Source organism: Tenrec ecaudatus, chromosome 1, assembly GCF_050624435.1.
Source record: "Tenrec ecaudatus isolate mTenEca1 chromosome 1, mTenEca1.hap1, whole genome shotgun sequence".
NCBI lineage: Eukaryota > Metazoa > Chordata > Mammalia > Afrosoricida > Tenrecidae > Tenrec > Tenrec ecaudatus.
Window position 1 is genome coordinate 49,235,550 of NC_134530.1, and position 23,605 is coordinate 49,259,154.

The following is a 23,605-nucleotide window of genomic DNA, read 5'->3' on the forward strand; positions in this document are numbered from 1 at the left end:
GAGTCCGCCGGAGCCGCGCTCTCGCTCTGCGCCACGCGCCCGGCCCGCTTTATCCGGCCCTGCCGCCCCGTGTGAAGCGGCCCGCGGCGCGTCGTGTGCAAAAGGCCGCGGGAGGAGGAGGGGAGGGGCTGCGGGCGGCCAAGGGCGCTGCCCCCAGCCGCCATCCATCCCTGCCGCCGCCGGGTGCTGGCTTAGGGCTGCGCCAGGGCTGAGCCCACGGAAAAGCTGTCCGCGTTTGCTTTGCAGCGTCCGCGTTGGGCTCCCTGGGCCGGGAATGTTGCCCCTGGCTCAGAACCGGAGCCCCAGAGGTTCGGATGGTGCTCGCCCCACCCCGGCTCCTGGAGACTCCCGGGGCCTGGGTGCGTGGGTGCCCACCCTCAGGCTGGAGGCGGCTCTGCACTTGATGGGGTTTCCACCTGGGAGCGGCTGCAGTGACTAAGGGACCCCTGGGTCGGGGCGTGCCTCTGCCCTCGGGCTGCCCTGGTGGCGACTGCCCACCTATCCTCGCTCCCCTCTCCTCGGGCGCTGGGCGCTCAGCGCTGGCTTAATCTCCACGTCCGCTTGGGCGGAGCAGCGCTCCTTCTGCAGCCGCCAGCTGCGCGGGTTCTCATCGCCCTGCCGCCACCGCCACCGTTTGCCCTCCTGGGCAGCAGCGCTCCGAAGCTGTAGGAAGTGGCACAGCCGCGCCAGGAGGTCCTGGCAGACGTGCCCAACTCCGGGGGAGGGGGTGTAGAGGGGGGGGGCGGAAAGCGAGCGGGCGTCGCACAGCCGGCTGGGGCCGCACCCACTTGAGACCCCACTCTTCAGTGGAGGTGCCCGAGGGCTCGCGAGCCTGCGGGTGGACACTGGCCTCTGAAACATGCTGACAGCGTAGAAAAACAAGCGGGAAGTGCCTCGTTTCCAGGGCTAAGGTTCGGTGCCTATAGCCTTTCACAGAGGGGAGAGTGGACAGAGGGATGGCAAGCCTCCTTCCCTTCCCGCACAGGGTGCAGGGCGTGTCCTTCCGCAGGTCCTTCCCCATGGGCATCATCTTGATAAGGAGACAAGGTGTGGGGAGGGAGGCCCCGGTTAGGTCCCTATTGCGGGTCTTCTTTACCACCTCCTGGGGACGCTGGTTATGGAAAACCTTTACACTCAGGTCCTGCTTTTCCTAAGTTACAACCCAAGAGCCAGTAGGCTCAGAAATACCTGGAGAAGGGACGTGAGGCTAAACTGAACCAGTCTCTGGGGGCACAGCCTATGAGGTTGAGGAGAAGAAAACCCAAGTCAAGTGTCAGAGACACATTCGATGGGTCTTTAGCAAGCCAAAAGCAAACTCACTGCCATGGGGTGGCTTTCCACTCATAGCAACCCTGTAGGACAGGGTGGAATGGTGCATTTCCCAGACTGTGGGAATAGAAAGCCGGCCGTTCTCCTTCGGAGATGCTGGTGGTTTGGGTTAGCAGCTGCCCAACACAGATCTCTGTGCCAACAGGGCTTCTCTGGTATCCAAGGACTCACAGAGACCCAGCCACGGGGTTCAATGGAACCGGTCACATAGCCATTCCGTGCAGTTGCAGAATTGGGGGCAATGGTCTACTGCAGATCAGAGAAATGTACAGGATTGGTTCTGAGCTCTCACCAAAGGAGTCAGATGATATAATTCAGGCCTACACCTCCCTCCTGCCCCGATTGCCATCAAGGATATCCCAAGGCAAGTGCCGGAAGGCAAGTGCTCCTTCCCGGACTGGCTAGGGGGAGTGGTAGCAATCCATGACCAAATCCACTCTGCCTGAGGGCACGGCGTTCTCCGCCGCAGGGCGATAGCCAGAGAGAGCTCCATGGAGGCTGGTTCCAGAGAGGAGTCAGTGCTCACGTGGTAAACCATGGTCTCCTGCACACCTCGTGCTCAGAATTGCACTGCAATGGATCCAGGATGCCGGGCATCTGTAAGATTGGCTGCACAGAACATGTTAAGCAAGGAGGTCTCAGATATGTATTCATCCCTACTAGATCATAAATTCTCGGAGGGCAGGAATGTATCTTGTACTTCGTCCATTACAGTTGAATTCATCTCTAAGCACCAACTGGATGGATATTTCATTAGTAAAGGTCTCTGTGATTTTGTAACTACACTTTTTGACTTACTGTCCTAGAGATCCCTTATTTACAATCACGTCTTTTACTGGAATTTAAAGTTTAGCTGCTGACAGAGCCCTGACTGCCCCCTCCCTCCCCAAGATACGTGATAAACTATGACTGGCGTGCTTGTTTCCAATGTAATCAGTGACCTGGAGGAGTCAAGTGGAGACAGGATGTGCACTGATTCTCGACTCCTCATTTCTGCCTTTCTGTACCCGAGTTCTTTTAGTGTTAGAGGGGAGGAGGCCTTAGGAGCTAGAACTGAAGAAAAACAAGCATGTGATTATCAAAAGACAAGGTAGTGGTTGAACTGTGTTCTCAAAAAATCCGAACCTCTGTAGTGAAGGAGCCCTGGCAGCATAGTGTGTTCCATGTTAGGCTGCTAACTGCAAGGTCAACAGTTTGAACCCAATAGCCCTCCCCGAGAAGAAAGCTGAGACTTTTCTGAGATTTACAGTCTCAGAAACCCAACGGGGTAGTTCTACTGTCTCCTATTGGGCTGCTATGAATCGGAAGCAACTCAATGGCAGCAGATTTGGTTATGCCTGCAGTTATAATGCCATTTAGGAGTGGGTTGTCTTTGTCATATATATTATATTAGTCAGGTGAGGTTAGTGTAAGATGTGTCTCGAGTCTCTCTCTTTTGAGCTATGAAAGAGGTTGGGTAAGCAGAGGTGGAGAAAGACTTAGACCAAGCCACATGAAGCTTGGGCAGGAGCGGAAGTTCAGAAGCGGCCGGGATCTTCCTCCCGAGACCCCAGCGAGACACCCACCTTCCTGAGAGCGGCACAAGGAGGTCGAGCGGCATGGTAGTTAGGGGCTCAGCCGGGCAGTTGGAATTCAACAGTGGCTCTGTGGCTCGGTTTCTGTAAAGATCACAGCCTGGGAACCCTCTGTCTTGTAGAGGTGCTATGAATCAGAACCAACTTGACGGCTAGACCCACCGGCCCGCACCCTGAGCTGCTAGCTTCCATGAGAAAATGAATTGCTGCCGTTAAAGGTACCCACTATGGGGATTTGGGAGGGGTTTGGGAGGGCAAAAAGGGTGTGATGGGCGGGGCCACAGGGAGCCTCTGGGGGACAGCAAGGCTGTCTCTCTCCAGTGGTGGAAACATGACTTTCTTTTACAATAGCTTCCCCTCCACCCCCTTAGAGCAGAACTTTTATTTTAAAAATCCTAAGAGTTTTATTGACATAGGATTCATCTATCATACAATTCAGTGTTTTAAGTCATCAAATACAATTCAGTGTTTTAAGTATATTAAAGAGTTGTCCGTCACCCAGTCAAATTTAGGACCTTTTTGTCGTCCTTGTATCCATGATAATAGCCTCTTAGACTGCACAACTAGTGATGCTGCGGATGTGTGTGGGTGTAATGCACCGGACAGTTGGTTCTGAATATCCATAAGGCTCAATAACATTTGAATGTTTAGCCCACAGCCCTAACCATGGGGTCCAACAGAACTGTGATTATGAAGATGACTTAAGACCAGAAGACTTTGCTTTCTGTTAGGTTGCTTGAGTCAGAACCAAGTAGACAGCAACCAAGAACAAGGGTTAAATTTTTTTTAATTTAATAAATCATTTATTGGGGCGCATACAACTCTTATCACAATCCATACATACATCAATTGAGTAAAGCACCCTTATACATTCGTTGCCCTCATCATTCTCAAAATTCGCCTTCCACTTGGGTTCCTGGAATCAGCTCATTAAAAAAAAATTTTTTTAAGTGCAGGGCTTGTTGAGGAGCCCAGTGGTGTAGTGACTAAGCGTTGGGCTCCAAACCTCAAGGTTGGGAGTTTGAAACCACCAGCAGCTCAGTGGAAGGAAGATCGCAGAACCCCACAGGGGCAGTTGTTCTACCTTGTCCTATAGCAGTGGTTCTCCACCTTCCTAATGCCACGACCCTTTAATACAGTTCCTCGGGTTGTAGTGATACGTGGGTGGATCTGCATATGGGCCGACCCGCCTGGAGAAGGATAGAAGAGCGGTGTCTCAGTTCCTAAGACCATTGGAAATACGGTCTTAGGTGACCCCTGTGAAAGGGTCCTTCGAACCCCCAAAGGGGTCTCGAGCCACAGGTTGAGAACCACTGTCCTGTAGGGTCACTGTGAGCCAGTATTGATGCAATGGCAGTGAGGGTTTTTTTGTTTGTTTTTGTGTTGTGGCAGGACTTGTCAGAACCCCTGATTGGCTCCTGTGCTCTTGAATAACTAAAGTGGGACAGACTGCAGTACTCACACTTCGAAGACCACGCTATATGGAGCCTGGATGAGAGCTTAAATTTTGAGCATTAGGCTTTTGGAAGGCAGCTGTGATCACCCTCAATCTATCTTTTTAAAGGAGTGTTTTATAATGGATAAGGTAGGGTGATGGTGATGGGTGGGCTTACGTGTCCTAAATCCATTCTCGAGTCTCCTAGAGCCAGCCTGCATGGAGTTCTTTCAGACCATGGGCCAGCAATGGGGAGAGCTTTGCCTCGGGCAGAGAGGGTTTGAAAGTGAATTGCCGCTACTCCCCTAGCCAGCCCAGGAGGGGTAGTCTCACCTGTGCCCTAGTTGGGGGTGGGGCCCCGCCTGAGTGTGCCTTTGATGGAAATTGGGGTACTCAGATTATCTAGTCCTGACTCATACCCTGATTGCCTTGCTCAGAGCCCCACCCCACCAATCTCACACACTTTTCTAATCTGCAAGTCTCCCAATCATGGTCCCTTTCCCAATTCTGTCTTATTGCCTGCACCTGTGGTGGACTGATGGGCCTCGGATCATGATTTCCTTGTTTCCTATATCCTGTGTCAATCGGCCGGCCCGCTTCTCTGAAAGCTTGGGCACCAGTAAGGCTTCGTGCTGATGGTCTGCCTCATTTGGAGGCTAGGTCTTTGTTTTTGTCCTGTTGGGAGATCCAGTGGCATAGTGGGTTGATCACCACAGGGTGGCGGTTCTAAACCGTTAGGTGCTCCAAAGGAGAAAGATGAGGCTGTGTGTCCCCAGAAAGATGTACAGTTTCAAGCTCCTCCCCTAGAAGAATGTAATACAGAGGACAGCAAAGACATAGCCTAGGGAGAGTGGCAGGTCTGTCCAGACCACAAGACCACATGGGTGCAAACTAAGAGGGAAAGAGAGAGAGAGAGAGAGAGAGAGAGAGAGAGAGAGAGAGAGAGAGAGAGAGAGAGAGAGAGAAGACCTCTTCATGGCCCACCAAGCCCTAGGGACAACATTCCTGCTCAGAGCAGCCAATGCACAGAGAGGACCGTAGGACCAGCCCCACCATGAGACACGTATTCCCTCACTGACCCCCAAGCATGAAGACACTGTGGGGGAAAGAGTCCCCGGTCTGCCCCACGCACAGCAGGATGAAATTCAAAGGGAGTGCAACAGGGCAGCAAGGGGAACAAAGTAACCAAGTCCCCGAGGAATCCTGAAAATAGACTTCTGACTCGGGGACAGGGCTTGGCTCCTCATCAGAACCGATTGGAAAGCACTCATAAGGGTCAGCAGACAGACCTATATATTTTTTTGTTTTGCTTTTTTCTTTTGACCTATGTCTATCTATATAAGATAGGTAGGAGGAACAATCCCCAGGAGAAAATAATGGGACCAGTGGTCCCGGGGGACATGGGAGAGGAGGGGGCGGGGAGGGGCAGAGGGAGCCAACAAACTCAGGGAAAAGGGAACAACAAGAGATCTAAAATTTGATGCTGAGGAGGGGGTATAATGCCTGGGGGTGGGGGTTGATCAAGTGCAATGTATTCAAGAGGAATTACTGAGAGCTGAATGCAGGATGATCATGATAGTGGGGGGGGGGGAGAGGTCCTGATAGCAAGGACTCAAGTAGAAAGAAAATATCTGGGAAATGAATATTTTCAGAGACCCCCTCTCCGCCAAAAAAAGATGTACAGTTTCAGAAACCCAAAGGGGCAGTTCTATTCTGTCCTATACGGCCACTATGAGCCAGACTTGACTTGGTGGCAGGAGTTTGGTTGTCCTGTTTAAGACTTAATAAATATGTCTCTATAACTTATTTGAATGGGGAGGGTCTCTTTTTCACCTTTCTCGGTAGAAAGACAAGGCTTTCCACTCTCATTCAGCTACAGTCTCAGAAACCCACCGTGGCAGTTGTGATTCTGTAGGGTGCGGGGTGGCTGAGCCAGAAGCAGCTGGAGGTGGTGGTGAGTCTTCTCTCAGGGACGCCTGGTGGCCCAGTGGTTGCACTTTGGGCTACAATCCACCAGGTCAGCCAGCAGTTGGAAACCCCAGCCGCTCCATAGGTAAGACTCCCGCCAGGAGTTTCAGTCTTGGAAACCCACAGGGCAGTCCTCTAGCCTGGCCCATAAGCTCACTAGGAGTTTGCATCGACTCCATGGCAGCGAGACTTTCTTCTCTCTCTCTTAGAGCAGCTCCCGGTAATGCACCTGTCCGCCTTACTCCGGGCCTTTTGCTCGTGGAAAGCCTGCGGGCTGCTGCAGTTTCATCCTCCCCTCAAGCCCTTGGACTTGTGGCTGGCTTGCCCTCTTTGTTGCCAGTGTGGGCGGCAGCGCAGTTCCTCAAGGCCCACCTCAGTGGGGGCAGCACCTCTAGCATCCAAAGCCTGACCCTCTTCCCGCCTCGTCCAGGCTCACCTGAACCATGTCCAGGCTGGCATGTGATCTCTTTTTCCCGGCAGCTCCCTGGAGGAGCCATGCTTCAGCCACGTGAGCTAGGAGGTGGGAAGGAGTCAGCAGACCCACGTCTCTCCCTTATCCCCTCTCAGGAACTTTCAGGAGTCTTGGCAGGTCTTTATGACCTGCAGGAAACAGCTCACAGGACTGAGCCCGCAGCCTTGTCCTGGTGAAACGGGCCAGCTCAGCGGTGGGACGACCTGTGTTTGCTTCCCTCCTTCTTGGCTTTGCATCCAATTTCTCGCCCTCCTTCCCTACCTGGTTTCCATCTCTCTGCACTCCGGCTCTTCAGGACTGAGGTTTTCGCCTTTCCTGTTTTCCTCGGGCTCTATGTTCTGAAGAACCAGGGCCATAGCTGCTGCGTCTGGTTTTGGGGGAAACATCCTTGGCCAGTTTCCCGTGGCGCTCGCACAGGAAAAGCTGATCCTAAAGAACTGTTCGAGGTGGCCACCGTGAACAGCAGAGGCCTGTGTGGAACGACCAGAACTGGATGGTGCCTGGCTACGAGTACTGAATGATTTGATCAAAGAATCTTATAGATTAACCTTGATCCCAGTGGGGGGGGGATAATGTGGGCCAGAACCTCAAATTCTCATGAAATCTAGACTCGCCGGAGCCTTTGAGATGGAATACCACCCCACCCCACCTCCACCCCTGCCTGAGGAACTCTCTAACCAGAAAGGATCCCCTGAAATCAGCTTCATACCAAAGAGTTGAGGATATGAGGGGGTAAGGTCCCACTTAAACACTGTCTTTTTAAGAATTTGCTGTACGAGATCAGACTGGAATCAGCTGTTCGAAAGATTAGATATGAGCTTCGGGGCATCGAGTTGGTGTTGATTCAGAAAAAGATGTGGAACAAGGTGGCACCGCTGGCTCAATGTCACCCATGTCACGGAATTGTCCGGGCAGAGAGTGTTGTATCGATGTGTGTTTTGCTGGCCGTTAGCATCTCCAATTCAAGCTCCTCAAGAGATATGCCTAGCCACCCCTCCATCCAGAACCCTCCTCTCCCAAAATCCAACCCACTGCTGTGGAACTGGCTCCCCAACCCACGGCAACCCTAGTAGACAGAACAGAACTGCCCCATAGGGTTTCTGAGGAAACAGACAGCCTGACCAGACTGACGTAGCTCTTCCCACTGGCGTGGGGGCAGACTGCGAGCAGGCAAGCTTAAGCCTGGTGTCGCCAGGGACCCTTCTCTGAGGGGGGAGGGAAGGGGGGCTGGGAGGAAGGATAAAGGAACTGTCAGCTCTGTAGATAATAAGAAGAGAGCACTGTGCATTTATTAAAACAACATTTAACAAACGTGGTCACGCCCCTCTTGTCGTCGGGGTGGGCAGTGAAGTGCAGGACATGAGCCCTCTCGAGGCCTGTGAGTGCTGCTACCCAGCCCCCCTCCTCCCCCCCAGCGGCACAGAGAGGAAGCAGTCAGATCGCTCCATCTGGCTTCTTCCCCTCCTAACCCGCACCAGTCACAGAATGACAGGAGTTAGCATACAAAAGATCTTTTAGAAAAAGCACCACATTGGCATACATATACAAGTATATACATACAAAAAAATCACATTTTAAAAATATACAAAATAGTACATTTTGTACCAAAGTAAAAAAAAAAAGTATCCTGTGTGGCTATTTCAAGCATGGTTCTCAATTCTGGTTCACTGGCCGCCGCTGGACCGGGCCGTGGGTCCTGCTCCTCGTCCCTAGCCCTCAGCAGAGGGAAGATGCACCTCCCCCGGGGCCCCGGCCTCTCCCACCCTGGGCCTGTCACCCAGGCCTCAGGCCCATCCCCACCCTCCCCTTTCTCCCTGCGTAGTCGAGAGGTTCTCTCTGTCCTTCAGCTTCTTATGGGTGTCCTGAAAGAAATCGGAAAAAGATGCGTATGGTGAACCCGGCACTCCAGGGTGTCCAGGGCTCCCCAGGCTGCAGTGAGAAAGAAAGGTTCCTCTTTCAGACAAACTGGGGATCCATGCTCGTACACGGGCCCGCACTGCCGATATAAAACGCGAAAAGATGACTCTACGTTCATCCACAGGACGGAATTTAGTTCCAGTACCTTGGGGTGTGGTGTGGGGGTGAGATGGGGGACTGCTAAGGAGCAGTTTTCCAGGGCGCTCTCTACTCCCAGATTCTCAGTCATAGTGTCACCCGACACAGGGCCACTATGAGTTGGAGCAGATTCGATGGCTTGGAAACTACTATCAGCAAACATATACTGATTTTGTCCTATGCACTGGAGACTGTGATAGATGATTTACAAGCATTCTTTAGATTACTCCCCACATAATCTTCTAAGGGGGCTATTCTGAGACTCCCTTGGATGAAAAGCAAGGAGGTTCCTTTGAGGACTAGGGTGAGCCTGACCTCTGGTCTTCTCAATGGCCTCCCAGGCATGTGACAGCTGGGCACTGAAAAAGGAGGATGGGAGAAACGTGGGTGCACTGGAATGGTGAAGAGGACCGGGACGACCGAGGACTGCCCAAAGAACACACATCTGTCTGAAAAGAGGGACAGCCGGAGCCTCCTTAAAAGCCAGGATGGTGAGACTCGGTCTCACGTACTTTGGACATGTAGGGGCTCAGGACAGAGAAACGGAGGAAGACTTGCACTGCGATGGCTTGCCAGGGTCCTGCTGTGAGGAGGAGGCACGGGGCTGGGTGGTGGTTGGTGTGCACAGGGTCGTTCGACAGCACCCAACAAGCAGGAACCACAGCATGCTCGGATAGGCAGCCCTGACCTCCGATCAGCTGGGAAGATCACCTAGTCAGTCCTCCCCACTGCACTAACTCAGGTGCCTGCCTCTGGGCCAGCAGATCGTATGAAGGAATGATGGGTGGGGGGGCAAACTGGGAATGCAGATCCATCTCCAGGGACCAGGCTGCCAGCCTCAAGCGCCCTGGGACTGGAGACCAGGGAACGCCCTTCCCAAACCTTGACAAGAAGGGGGGAGCTCAGATTGGCGAGATCTCTGCAAAATGTGGCCAGCTAATGTCGCGTAGGCCAGGAAAAGTGGCCCAACAAAAGGTGGCAGTGGCCTGAGCCAGGGGAAGCCCTCTCTGTGCCATGCTGCCGCTCAGTTAGGAAGGTCACTTCTTCCTAAATGGCAGACATGGGAACCTTTTTGTTAGGACTCAACTCCCAAACTGCCTTGCACTGGATTCTGAGTCACACTGACCCAGCCCGCCTCACGTTCTCCTCACTGGGGCAGTCCTCCCCTTGCTGAGAATCAGGTCCTCCTGCCCCCCCCCCCCCCCCCGTCTGCTGGCTGCCCTCCATCCTGATACCCCCGCGAATAAAGCCTCCCCTCATGCAAATAAAATAGCATCTTGGTTGGGAACAGGACTTAGACCCTGGGCTCTGTGCGCCGTTGTCATCTCTGGTTGCTGAATGACTGGGCAGAGGATTAAACCTATTCAAATGGATGATGGCGTGGTGGGCATGAGGGTCTCACCTTCTCCTTTCCCCGCTGTGGACTCGTCCTCCACCTGATCTTCTTCTTCAGTGGCTTCTTCCTCCTCATCTGTGTGTGTTAGATGGGCATGCTGTTAGATGGGGCCGAGGCTGTCGGAAAGTTGCTATCTCAGCTTCTTTTCCTGCCCGCCCCCCCCAAACACATACTCCAAGCCCACTGCCCTGCAGTCCATTCTGACTCATAGTGACCCTAGATAAGGCTTCCAAGACTGCAAATCTCTAACCGGCACCTCTTGGTCACCCAGAAGCAGCAGAGGCTCTGGTGGTGGGGGAGGTGCCCAAACCCCAACGGCTGACTCCTCACTCCCTGCCTGCCTTCCTCCTCCCACGCTCTGCAAGGACCCTTGGCTTTTGTCCCTGAAGTAACTGGTCTGTGACCCCAGGGGGGACTCTGGGGAAGCACTCTGTGTTCTTTAGACCGATAAGCTGCCCTGTGGGGCACAGGCAAGAACTCCTGGCTCGCTGTGATCAAAGTCCTTGTCCTGCAGGAATTTGCTCAGCCTTGGAAAGCAGCTTGCTCAGCATCCCTTTCTTGTGTTTTTCTCATTTCTGAAGCCAACAGAGGGTGGGCCTGGGGTGGGGAGCGTTAGCTGAGCAAAGCTGAGCAACAGAGGGACCATGGCAGGACGTCAACCTGGGTCCTCACTTTCCCATCCTGGGACATCACCTTTATGCTCTACGAACAGAACACCCATCTCTCCATCCCCCCTACCCCCCACCCCCACACACCCTCTTCAAGCCACTTCCTTCATCCTGCGTGGCCCTAAGTGGAGCCTGGTCCCCGCCGAGTCAGAGCACTTGTCCAGAGTTAGTGAGTGCTTGGAAACATTCCTGTTCCTAAAATGTCCAGCCAAGTCCTGCCCTGGAGCTGGGGTCTGTGCACAGGCCTGGGAGTTGTGCCGTGGTGTGCCTTCGACCTTACAACCTACGAGCATCTGGTTTGCGGGGCTGCAGCCACAGCTGGAGCCTGAACTCTGTTTTGCAGCAGCCTAAGTTCAGACACCCTCGAGCTCTTCATGTTTGTCTGACCATTGGACCACAGCCATTTAGAGCACGGGAGAGCAAGGATGTCACGTTGAGGACTAAGGTGCATCTGGCCCGAACCACGGGGTTCTCCTTTGCAGCATCTGCGCGTGAAAGGTGGCCACCGAATAAGGAAGCATCGACGCATTTGAGTCGGGGTGCTGGAGAAGAGTGCTGAAAGCACCGTGGCTGCTGAAGGACGGACCTAGCAGATGCACAGCCAGGGTGCCCCTTCGAGGCAAAGATGGCGAGACGCGGCCTTCCTCGAGGAGACAGACGGACACTGTGACTGCCAAAATACAACACGAAACCACCAGGGAGAGACAGACCGACTAACTAGAGAACCTGCCAAGCATATCTTTCTCAGAGAAAATCAACTATGTTCTTCTTCTTCTACCAACCAAATCATGCCTGACCACTAAGTCGCGGTAAACGGGTACCAGTAGTCATCTGAAAAGCCATCTTGGTGATTCAATAGGTTTAACACATCTTATTGGATCCCTGGAAAAAGGTATGCTTGTAAAGTGGAAGGTCAAGGGAAAGGGGACGGTGAACTGGCACAGCGGCTGCAACCGTAGGTGAGGATGGTGCAGAGGTGGGCAGTGTTGTGTTCTGTTGCACATAGGGTTCCGATGGGTCAGGCCGGAACGGACAGCACCTAACAGCAGCAACAACATTGGAACCCTGGTAGTGCAGTGAGTTAAGCACTGGCCTGCTAACCGCCAGGTTTGTGGTCTGTCCCTGTAAATATTCAGTCTCAGGGATCCTGCGGGATTGTTCACTCTGTGAGTTGGAATCAACTCCTTCGTTGGGCGTGGTTTTTGAAGACACAAGGTTGACTCTTTTACTGACCCCTCCCAGGGATATGGCCTGTCGACTTTGTAAGTGGCCCTGGTGGTGCAGTGGATTAAATTCTGGGCTACTGAGCACAAGGTTAGTTATTCAAATTCACTAGCGAAAGATGAGGCAGTCTGTTGTATTCGATCCTCAACTCTGCTCACACTTGATTTTTGGAAGGCTATCGTTTATAGTGAGGTGCCGCGGTGGTGATGTAATGGTTATGTTTTGCGAACCTCAAGGTCAGCAGTTCGAAACCACCACGGGGAGAAAGAGGAGGTTGGGGCTGTTCTACCCTGTCCTGTGGGTAGAACATGGAGTTGGCATGGACTCGATGGTTTATGATTTTACGGTAGGAGCCCTAAATCTATTTTTGAGTCTTCACATAGATCTAGCCACCACCAAGTCCTATCTGACCATCGGCTAGCAATGCGGGGAGTTTGGGATTGAAAAGTAGATTGCTACCATTCCACTCAGCTAGCCAGCCCAAGGAGGGGTAGTCTTGCCCTCAGGGCCTTGCCTGGGTGTGTCCTTGATGGAAATTGGAATGCTAGGGTCACTTAATCACACCCTGATTGTCTTGCTTAGAGGGCCCTAAACTAATCTTGTCCACTCTTGTAATCTGCAATTGTGTCAATATCTCAATCACAGTCCCTTTCCTATTTCTAGTGGTGCTGGCAGGTACACCTGGGGCTGCTGAAGGCAATGTAAATGGTTCAAACCCACCAACTGTTCTGAGGGAGAAAGGTGAGGCTGTCTCCAAGGACAGCCTTGGAGTATGGAGGGAGCACTAGAACTGACGGAGATTGCACAACTCATTCTAAAAGTGGTCTCACCATTCCACCCAGAGATGCCTTGCAGAAAGGCCTGGCAGTCTGCTCCCCCCAAAATTAACTGTCGGACCCTCCTTGGCGCATGGTTGTCCTCGCACACACCTGCGGTCGCCAGGAGTCAGATCAACTTGGTGGTGACAGGTGTGTGTTGCGCCCAGAGCTGTGCTCAGCGCTGTATACACCTGGGCCCAGTGAACCCTCAGAGGGTCGCATGGATGGCGTCTGGATCACGAGCACAGCCTGGTAGTCCTCGGGGACATCTGTGTGGGCTACTGACTACCTGTGTGGCCTGGAGCCAATTGCTCACCTCCTCCTAGCTGGCGTTTTCTCCCCTGGGAAATGGAGCTGATGGTAACAGAACCTCCCTCCTAAAAATGCCTTGTTCCATGGGGAGAATGGAAAGGAAGAGAGCAGCGCCTGGGCCATGGAACGCGCTCAGTAGGCGGCAGCTGTGTGTCCCCTCCCCTGCCCCTGAGAGGAAGCTGAGGCTGCGGGTGAAGTGACCATGCTCACGCGAGACTCTCGAAGTTTAGGGAGGGTAACAGCGGAGCCTGCGATCTGCAGCCCTGGATGAACTTGAGACCATTGGCACTCCGCTTTGGGATGTCCTCTGTCCTTCCCCACTACAGGGGACAGAGCTGGGATTCTGAGAACAGACTCAACCAGGTGCTGAAGGCTTGCAGGAACGTGTCGCCAGGGTGACAAAAAGACTTTCTCAGGCTCATGCCACCATTTAGTCCTTCCTGTTTCTGCACCTCTCTCTCTCTCTCTCTCTCTCTCTCTCTCTCTCAACTCCGACCAATGCTGAGATCTCTTAGGTCCAATGGATTTGCCAGCTCTTTCTCTAACGAGCCCTGGTGGCGCAGTGGTTAAGTGCTTGGCCGCTAGTGTCCCGTCCTCTCGCCCCCCCTCCCACACCCCCCCCCACCGGCTCCTGGAGAACCAGCGGTGGCAGTCTGCATCTGTAAAAGTCACACGCAGGCTTGGAGACCCCATGGAGCAGCTCCGTGCTGCCCCATAGGTGGCTGTGGGTTGGCGCAGGGAGCTGCGGCGGCTGGTGGCTTATGCCCTGGGCTGCTCGCTTCTTGGTTGGAACCCACAGCAGTGAATTGTTTGGCTTATGAATCGGCATTGACTTGATGCCTAAAGGTGGCCTCCTCTCTGTTGCTAAATGGAGTTTAAGTGCGCGGCCTTGAGAAACTCAGTAACCAATCTGTTTCCAGCACGGTTCTGTTCTGTGCCCCTCGTGCAGTTTTCCCATCTCTAAAAGCCCTCCGAGTCCACTCTAGCTCAAAGTGGCCCTAGAGGACGGAGCACAACTGCCCCGCGGTCCCCTGCATGGTCTCGGAGCCATAAAGATGTGCCAGGCACCGTGCTAGACTCTGGACTCATCCAGAAGTTACTCAGTGAGTGTGCCTGGAGGTCAGCTCCCAGGAGTCCGAAAGGAAGCAGACCCACGGCACCCCTCCAAGTACCTGCTCCAAAGTCGATGGCCCTTAGGGCGTCCGCTATGTATTCTAAGTCCAGCGTGAAGTAGTCCATGTTCTCAAAGCCCTGCTCTGTCTTCCCCAGCTGACAGCCCTTGGAAGCTTCCACAATGCTACGGGAGAGAGAGAGAGACACGGGTGAGGTCTCTGGGGCTTGATGCAGGAAGGGGTGTCTTAGCTCTTGTTTAGGGGGCACCACACTCCTGTGCTTGCCCCTAGGGTCCCCCTGGAGGGGTGGAGCATTCTCTCTCCAGGCAAAACAGCAATGGATGATATGAGAGGAGGAGACACCAAGGTCAGAGGTCTCCAGCACCCCATTACAAAGGAGGAGGCCCAGGGGAAGGAACCAGAGAGCCTGGGGTCATAGCCCCCGGGCAGATACTGACCTTTTGATGAGGGGCTTGGCACCCTGTAAGGGGAGAGAGAAAGGGTTAAGGCTCAGAAGAGGTAGCCCCAGGACATCAGCACAATTGGTGACTGGTATTGCGTGTGGACACTTGGTGCCATTTCTTAGCCCACTGGCGGTCCAGTCCGCTCACTGAGCTCAGCCCCTCTGTCCCTGGCTTGCTCCAGCTTTGGACATCACCTTAGGGTGCTCCTATTGACCTCACAGTAAACCCGAATCTCCAAACCCACGGCCATGTCCCACTTTCCTTCTCAAACCTAACGCCTGACTCAGAGTCCGGCCCCGACCAGGTGCTCAGGACATTTTTCTCCAACTGAAGTGTGATGTTTGATAGCTGAGCCCCGGTCTCTCTCCTTCACTAGCCAGTGAGCTCTTCTGGGACAGGGTGGGGTCTTGTTCCTCTCCATCACCCACCCACCCCCCGCCCAGTGGTCAGCCTATATATACTTCATAGCCTCTTCCAATGGCACTGAACTTAGCAGCCCAACGGGGCTTTCTGCAAGCGTCCTCTCTTGAGCTCTTGGGGGAGTCATGAAGAGGAAGGGAGGGGTTACTGCATGCCCATTTGGCAGAGCAAGAAACCGAGGGGAGGATTACAGGAGGTGCCCCAAGGCACACAGGGCGCAGCAGAGAGAGACCAAGGCTTGAGCCATAGAGCTGTTGGGGGCTAGCCCTGCTCACCAGGAGGAAGGTGGCGCCCCCGGGCTCGTCCAGGGACTGGATAGCCGTCTCCACCAGCTTGGTGGACTTGTCCAGCTGCTCCCGGTACTGCTGGATGAGGGCCTCGATGAAGGCCAGCTTCTCCTCCTGCTCGCTGGTGACCCGCTGCAGCAGCTCGCTCTTCTTCTCGTCCAGAATGGCGTACAGGGCGTCGAACTTCTGGCTCAGCGCCTCCTTCACCTGGTGGCTGTTCTCCTGAAGGCAGACATCTGGGAGTCACATCCCGTGGAATCCTAGTCCTGACCGTGGCATTTCCTTCCTGAGGAAAGTGTGCCTGGGGACAAACCTCTAAAGCCAGAAGAAATCTTACTGCACTCCGATTTTACAGAAGAGGAAATAAAGGGGTAGCTGGAAGAAAGCACTTGCTTAAGCTAATCTGTCTGCCGGTAAATAGGGGAGCTGGTGTCATGGAGAACAGGAGTCCCTCCCTCAGAAAGCCTCGAGGTACTTTCGGAACTTACATGGTGAACGCCTGGTTTGCGGGAGGCTATGGGCAACAGGGGAAGCCCCCAATCCCTTGGCAGGGCCCCCGGGGTGAATCCCCTCCGACCATAGGGGAGGGGTGCAAACAGCCCTGCTAACTTAGAGAGGGCATTACAAACCCGGTGCTGGCAGATGCAGTTCAGTTGAGATGTAACACCCTATCATCTGATCTCCCCTGTGCCCCATTGTCAAGTTCTTTCTGGTTTTGCTAGTTCCTGCTTTCTCTTTGGTTACGGTCTTTCTGTGTATTGTCTAGTCGCTGTCTAGGGTTTTGTTGTTGTTCATGCGTGTGCTTTGTATGGTTTTGTGTGCTTGTGCTTCGTTTTGGGTGATTTTCTGCATTGGAAATGCGGTTTTGGTGGATCTATAGAGACAGTACCTGAGTCGGGGCGTGGCGGGGGAGCTAACAACCGTGAGCCCAAGAGGACGATGCTGAGAATCGGATTGTGGTGGTGATTGCACAGATCGCCCTAATGCAACGGAACGACTAAACTGTGTGCTCAGTGAAGTATATGCCAACGAAACGATGCTTTAAAAAAAAAAGACACCGGGGTCAGATGCCCTGCCTGACAGCAGCGTGGATGGCATGTTGGGCTGCCAGCCACAGGGTCAGCAGGCTGGAAAGCCCCAGCTGCTCCTTGGGAGAAAGATGAGGCTGCCTACTCCCGTGAGTCAAGGATCGCCATGAGTCGCGGTGGGTTCTTTGGGGGGTTTTTTAGGGTCAGATGGGATGGCACATTCTGGGTGTCCCATGCATCCTGAGTCACACGCACTCTTTCTCCCATTTGAAGACCAAGACTAGATCCTGGAAGGTGGTGTCCCTTGGCCCTAGGAGGGGCAGACGTACAAGGAGCTCTTCCCTCAGTGGCCTGTCTATTAAAGATCCCTTCTCTTCAACACAGATGCTACATTGTTGTCCCCTGATCTATAAAATGGGTGTGATCCCACCCCACCAGACTCACGATTCTGGTCTCCCATCAGCTCGAGATCTTCCCGCGGAGAGGACAATGGCCCCCTTCTCCTTTTAAACCTAACCTGCACATGGGCCCCCACTCACCAACACGGCACCTCCCCCAATCTCACCTCTGGGTCCTTACCCCAATGGGAGATGAGAAATCTTAGGTACTTTGTCAGACATGGAAAAGGTCCCTTCCCCTCTCAACAGCTTTGCTGCTCAAAGCTGTGGTCTGTGGACCAGCAACTCGGGCCAACGCTGAAGCTCACTCGTGCCTGTTTTCCTGTCTACTGAGGACGACTCTCTGTCTGGACAGACTCGGGGACTTGTGTGCATTTTAAAGCTTGGAGAGCGTGGGTCTGCAGCACACCAGTGAACTGTGCTTTGAAAACCCCTCTTCCGCTGATGCACGGTGACCTTATAGGACAGAGTAGAACTGCCCCCTGTGGATTCCCGAGACTGTTGTTCTTGTGATGACCGGCTGCTGATCTTGTGGTTAGCAGATCAATGCATCACCATCAAGCCTCCAGGGCTCCTACCCTGGGCTGGAAAATACCGTAATTTATTGACGGGCCAAGCGCTGGTCAGGGACCAGGTGTGTCTTGCTCACCACCCATCCCCAAGCACCCTGGGCACAACTGGACATGCAGCCGGGCTCCAGAAGCATCTGAGGGATGAGTGGAGGAATGAGTTTGTCCCTCCCCTGCTGTTCCTGCTTGGTCACTTAGGCTCCATGCCCCGACCTCAAGTCACAGTCCACGAGTGAGCATGCAGGTCTCACCCCTGAGGCTGGGCTACACCCGCTAGCTAGACCTCTCCAGCCACCCTCACCTTGGTCACCCGACAGGAGTCCTCCAGCTGCGAGATGATGGTGTTCACCCGGTCATTGCCCGCCACCAGCATGGAGATGCAGTTACTCAGTTCCGTCTGGAGCGGAGAAGGGTGGGGGTCAGCAAGCAGAGACAGAGTCTTGGGGGCTGCCCTCTCCCTCCAGGCCATCACGTGACAGCCGCCCCCCCCCCTCTGCTAGGAAGAGCCTCCAGCTGGGCTCGGGACCCTCTCTCTGGGGCCATAACAGACAATAGAAGAGAAAGTGCGACCCCTGATTGTACACAGGAGGCCCATGAGAGGGAAAATGAGCACTCCCAAGCACACAGCAAGGTCCTGGTAGAGGTGGGGGTTTCTTTTTAGGCGAGGAAGGGGTGCAAGAAAGAAACAGTTGGAGCGTTCTGGAAGTGAGAGGCCCAGGGACAGGTGAGCAGGAAGAAGTAAGTACAGAAAGAGAGGGCCTACCCGAGTATCAGGGCAGGGTGGCGGGGCTCACTCAGGCCCAGGGCCCCGATAGGGCTTTCAGCTGCCTCCTGCTGCCGGGGACTGTGGGACCCGTGATCGGTTAGGGCCACAGGAAGAGCTGTCTAGGGCCCAGCGTGTGCTGGGAGGGAGAAGGCATGGCCTGAGAGGGCCCTGGTGGCTGGGCCATTCCCCTGGGGCCACACCAGGTGCTCTCAAGTGGCTCTATGTATAGCCCATGAGCTCAGCCACCTCCCTCAGGACGGCAAGGCTGGCCATCCCTGCGGCCTGGGAAGTCCCCCCAGAGGGAGTAGTCCTGAAAGGCCGGCTCAGCAGATCTTCCGAGGATCAAATCCACATCCTGAATCATCAGTTGCCAGCAGGCACCCGCTGGGGGTGGGGGGTTGGGAGGACCGTGATGGTTTAGTTCAGTACCTTTTGACCCTGGAAGACATTCTGCAGCGGGGCCACCTCACAGGCCTGGTGGGCCCCGAACACCTTGCACATGGAGCAGGTGGGGACCTCGCAGGTGAGGCAGTAGATGTTGATTTTCTCGTCCTCGTGTTCCTTGCACATGGGGTGGCTGCCCTTCTGCAGGGGTCGACTAAAGGGAAGCGCAGTCGTCAACCCCAGGGGAGGAGGGACATCCCACTTTCTGCCTCCTCTCCCAGCCCCTGTCAGCGGGGTCGGGCTGGGGCCACTGGGACCACACTTCCTTTCCATTCTCTGGGGACTGGAAATCAGGGACGCCAACGACATCAAGGCCACCCCACATCTGAGAACACAGCCCCCAGCTAGCCCCGTACCGGGGACATGGGAAAGGTGGGAGAATCCCAGAGTCCGTTCTGGGGCCCAGGGAGATGAGTTGATTTGTCCAAGGTCACCCAGCACGTCAGGGCAGGGCGGCTGGAGCACGATGGTGCTAATTATAGTCACCCTCGCTCTTGGTTCCCAGGCTCTGAACTCATTGCTTTCTGCTCGTGACTTCATGTAATTATATATTTCAGTCACCGGACTGTAACAGCCATGCAGACAGGGGAAGGTGCCTTTGTCTCCTACAGTGTGTACTGTCGGGCCTAGTGGGCGGGGTCCCTAACTATGGGTAGAAAGACGGCATCAATAAGCGTGCCATCCGGGCGCCCCAAGACTCAGAGAGGAAGCAGGGTGTCTGTCACACAAGTCACACGCCTAGGACACGGGTGAGGTGCAACTGCTCAGCAGTCCAGCACATAGCTGCGTCCCCTCTGGTGCGGGGTCCTCCCAGGCTCCAGAACCCCTCCCCTTCCTCTCCTTCCAAACATATCTCAGGAGGCCTTGCCCCTTCACCTGCCTGGCCTCTTCAGGCCATTGGTCAAGTCCAAGTGAGGGGCCAATCTCTTACTTCCCCAGGTAGCACCGACACCTTTTTGCACCTGTCACGTTACCCTGCCCCTCACACAGCAGTGACCCTGCCTCTCCTCCAGAAAGCCTTGCACGACTTGCTGCGCCCTTACACGACTGAGTCAGACCAGATTTAGCTGGCTGCATCTTTAGCCAAGGTCCCCCATGCCACCTGCCTCCATCCTCTGGGAAGGTAGCCTGGGGTGGCAGTGGGTGCTAAGAGAGACACAGAGCCTGTGGGTCTGGCGCCTTATGCCCCACTCTCCTAGACACCCAAGTTCCCGAGCCCACGCTTTGGCGGCAGGGTTCAGATCTGGATTGTTCTGTCACTTTAAGTCTTGTGCCCCCAGACAAGTGGCTTCGCCCTGGGCCTGGATTTCCTCCCTGGGGGCTGCTGTCAGAGCAGGAGTGATCTGGAAGGAATGCTCGGCGCCTGGCTCAGAGCAGACCTGCAGACGGAGCCGCCCTCCTTGCCATTCGGCTACATGGAAGGGTCTGCAGAGGCTCAGCCACAGCGCCCGCCCTCTTCCTAAGCTGGCACTGGATGGGCGCGTTCCTATGTTGGTGTGAGGTTGCTTTTATTATTATCCTAATGATCAGCCGTACATTCTCCTCATTGTAATATTGACCTCTGTCAACACGAGAAGGAGCCCCCATGGGCTGCGACCCTCAAGGTTAGTGGTTCCAACCCACTAAGCACTGTTTAGGAGAAAGATGAGGCTGTCTGAGGAAAGATCTGCTGCTTGAGAAGCCATAGGGAGCAGTTTCACTCTGCCCTACGGGGTGGCTGTGCATTGGCATTGACTGGATGGCAGTGGTAGGTAGTAGGTATCCACAGAGAAGCAGTCTAGCCCAGTGGTTAGGACTATGCACCTGGGAATCGACCAGACTGAACACGCTGACACTTCCGCCTTCGCTGAGCCTCCGTTTCCTCGCCATAAAATGGGGGTGCGAATACCTTGTAGGATTAGTATGATGACTCAATAGGATAACGCTTGGCAAACACTTAGGACAGTGTCCACGCATTAAAAAAAGAACAGCCCAACTCGCTGCCATCAAGTCGATGCTGACTCATAGTGACTCCATGGGGCAGCAGACTTTCCCCCCAGGTTTCGAAGGCTGTAACTCTTGGTGGAAGCTCACGACCACATTTGTCTCCCATCAAACGGACGGGGTGGGGGTGCAAACACTTCCCCGCTGTGACGCCGGGGCACCCAGTGTAGCTGCTTTAAAATATTTGACACTTTTAGCATTTCCCCTCAATATCCGCGCCATAGGCACAGACCTTACAGATCAGGGAAAGAAGGCCTGGAAGCCCGTGCCTGACCCAAGTGCCGTAGGAGGAAAGCCAGACTGCAGACGCGGTCCCCAGGGCCTGGCCTCTTTCTCACCAGCCCTGGGAGGTGCCTGGGAAAGGTTTGGGGCCCTGGGAGCTAAGGGGACAAGTGCTTGGGGATCTCGCCCATCTATCTTGATAGTGAAGCTCTCTGGTGGCTGAGACCTCGAGCATCGCTCCCACCTCTCACTGGTCCCACCTGAGGCTGAGCTGTTGTCTTATACACAGGAAGACTTGGAGCCCCATTCCCGGTGGACGCTCCCCGATCTTCTCTTTCCCAGCTGTAAAATCGTGGGTGACTTTTCCTCTCTGAATCCCAGCTTCCTCTGCTGTGAAATGCAACTCATAAAAGCCAGGGCTGACTTTTATGTGAGGCACCCAGAAGCTCCTCAGTACGCAGGACACTGCGCCTGCCCTGTCCGCACCCCCACGGTTTTCGTTACCCGGAACTGGGCGGAATTCTCCCTTGGGGCTCTCCGCATCCCCCTCCTCATCTTTCCCCTGCTTCCTGTCACAGCATCTCCCAGAAGGGTGCCCTGGTGTCTGCATTCCTCGACACCCGCTAAGGGACACTGAGAGCCAGGCTCTCTGGACCGCTGGGACCCGCTAAGGGACAGCTGGCGAATGCTGCAGGACGGGGAAGGGCCAGCGTGGGGGGATGAGCTGACCTGGAGCACTCCTGCTTATAGATGTCGATGATGTTCTCCACCAGCAGGTTCCTCTGTAGGCCATACACTCCGTGCCGGTCCATGATCACCTCGTGACGGCAGGAGGGGCAGCGGAAACGGCCTCCAGACGTGGACAGTGAGCCTCCCCGGTTGGTCCAGTAAGGATTTGCGGCCTGCAGGTGGCAAAGGCAGAGCTGGTGCCTGGGCTTCTTCCCCAGCCCTTTCACCTTCCAGTCTACGGACCTTCCCCATCCCTGCCTACCCTGACCATCCTCATTTGGAGCGCCTCATTCTGAGATGAGAACCCGCCCGCTGGACGCCCGGAACACAGGTGAAGCACTAAGCATAGGGTGGACACCTGCTTTGGGTTCAGGTCACACTGACTTGCTGAGTGGCTGTGAGTGAGCCACCGTCTCTCTCTAAGCTCAGGATACTCCTTCATCGTGTGGACCTTACAGTTAGAGCAAGCGCCTCGGGCTGCCCATAACACAGAGAGTGCTCCTGGGCAAGCCCGAGTCCGCCTTCTCTGCCAGGACACCCGCTCCCATGCCTCTCGCTGCCCTCCGTCTAGAATCTAGATTCTAGAGGCCAGTCTCAAAAAGGAAGAGGCCGCTACTGCCCAGTCGCTGCCCACCACCCCCTCCTGGGCGCTGGGCCCCTGTCGCGGTGGAGCTGGCTCCAGTCCCGAGGGTCTGGTTTCCCTCTCCTCTCAGCCTGCCTCCTGCACTTATCACTTGGGGCATATGACTCTTGACTGGAGAGTCCACTGCTGGGTTCAGACAGAGGTGGGGAGCCGTGGGCCCCATGGAGGGGCAGACATGTCCTGGAGAAGAACTCCAGCGGCCACAGCAGCCTCCCCAGCCCCTCAGCTGTGTCCGGAAGCCTCTGCTGGGGGCTGAACTCGGAGGGGACAGGGTCTGTCCCAGTTTGGAAAGGTCCTGGGCTAGGGAAGAAGGAGAAGCCGAGCAGCCCCCAGGGCCCCAGCAGTAGACCATGCCCAACACTCACCTGGAAAATATCATTGGCACACTTCCGGCAGAGGTTGTGTTGGCACGGCAGGATGACCACCGGCTTGGTAAACATCTCCAGGCAGATGGGGCAGATCAGCTGCTTCTCCAGGTTTTCCATTGGGTTCCCATCCGGGATCAGGCTGGGCTTATAATCCATCTTCTCTCACGGTGCCTTCTTCACCTGGGCCCGGCTCTGGGCAGACCTGGGGCTCTTCCCTTCGTCAGCAAACACCCCCTCGGAACGCTTTGCTTCCTCCTCCCGGTGCCTGAGTTCTGTCTTTGTGTGAGGCCCCTCTGATATTTATAGCTGGACTCCAGGCACATGAGCCTGGGAGGGGACCAGCTGAGCATTCCTATGCCAGGCGGCTGGCGAGGCTTGAGTTTCTTCCAGGCTTGGAAGGCTTGCCGTCTACCGTCACACGTGGGGATGAGCAATCGCTGTGCCCCAGGAATGGGGGTCGTAAACAAGAACAGCCTGTTCAGAGGCAGGCTTGCGAGAAGGACTGGGTACCCAGAGTTTCCTCCAGAAGTTGGTTTCCCCCCCACCCCAGACTGAGACCCATCCTGTGAACGACCGGAAGGAGTTCATAGCCACTGAGCCTCAAGGACAAGAGAGTGACCCCCTGACCTAAATAAAATCTTTTCCTCCACGTTGGAGTCTGGGGCAGCTCCCAAGATGTGGGGTGTGTGTGTGTGTGTGTGTGTGTGTGTGTGTGTGTGTGTGTAGGGCCCACTCTTTCTGAGCCCACCCGTCTGCCTGAACCCTGAGCACTGAATTTTGTTGGAGACCCTTGATACCAACCCCCCCCCAATCACCCTTTCAACCTTTGATGGAGACCCCACCCTACCATCCAATCTCCAAACTCTTAGCTCTTTGGTCACCAATTCCACTCTGGTGCTGGGTGTCACGTAGCCCTCTCAT

The 23,605-nt window shown here is 54.9% G+C and overlaps 1 protein-coding gene across 1 annotated transcript; it reads right to left on the reverse strand.

The window, feature by feature from the left end:
• Nucleotides 1–498: 498 nt before the first annotated feature.
• Nucleotides 499–22,914, reverse strand: TRIM63 (tripartite motif containing 63). The gene is made up of 9 exons (XM_075563819.1): nt 22,682–22,914; nt 21,674–21,846; nt 18,725–18,893; nt 17,831–17,926; nt 15,523–15,756; nt 14,822–14,844; nt 14,424–14,548; nt 10,236–10,304; nt 499–713 (listed from the first exon to the last, which is right to left on the reverse strand). Exons 1-9 carry the CDS (start codon nt 22,838–22,840, stop codon nt 499–501), a joined length of 1,263 nt encoding a protein of 420 aa, XP_075419934.1. The 5' UTR covers nt 22,841–22,914.
• Nucleotides 22,915–23,605: the final 691 nt, after the last annotated feature.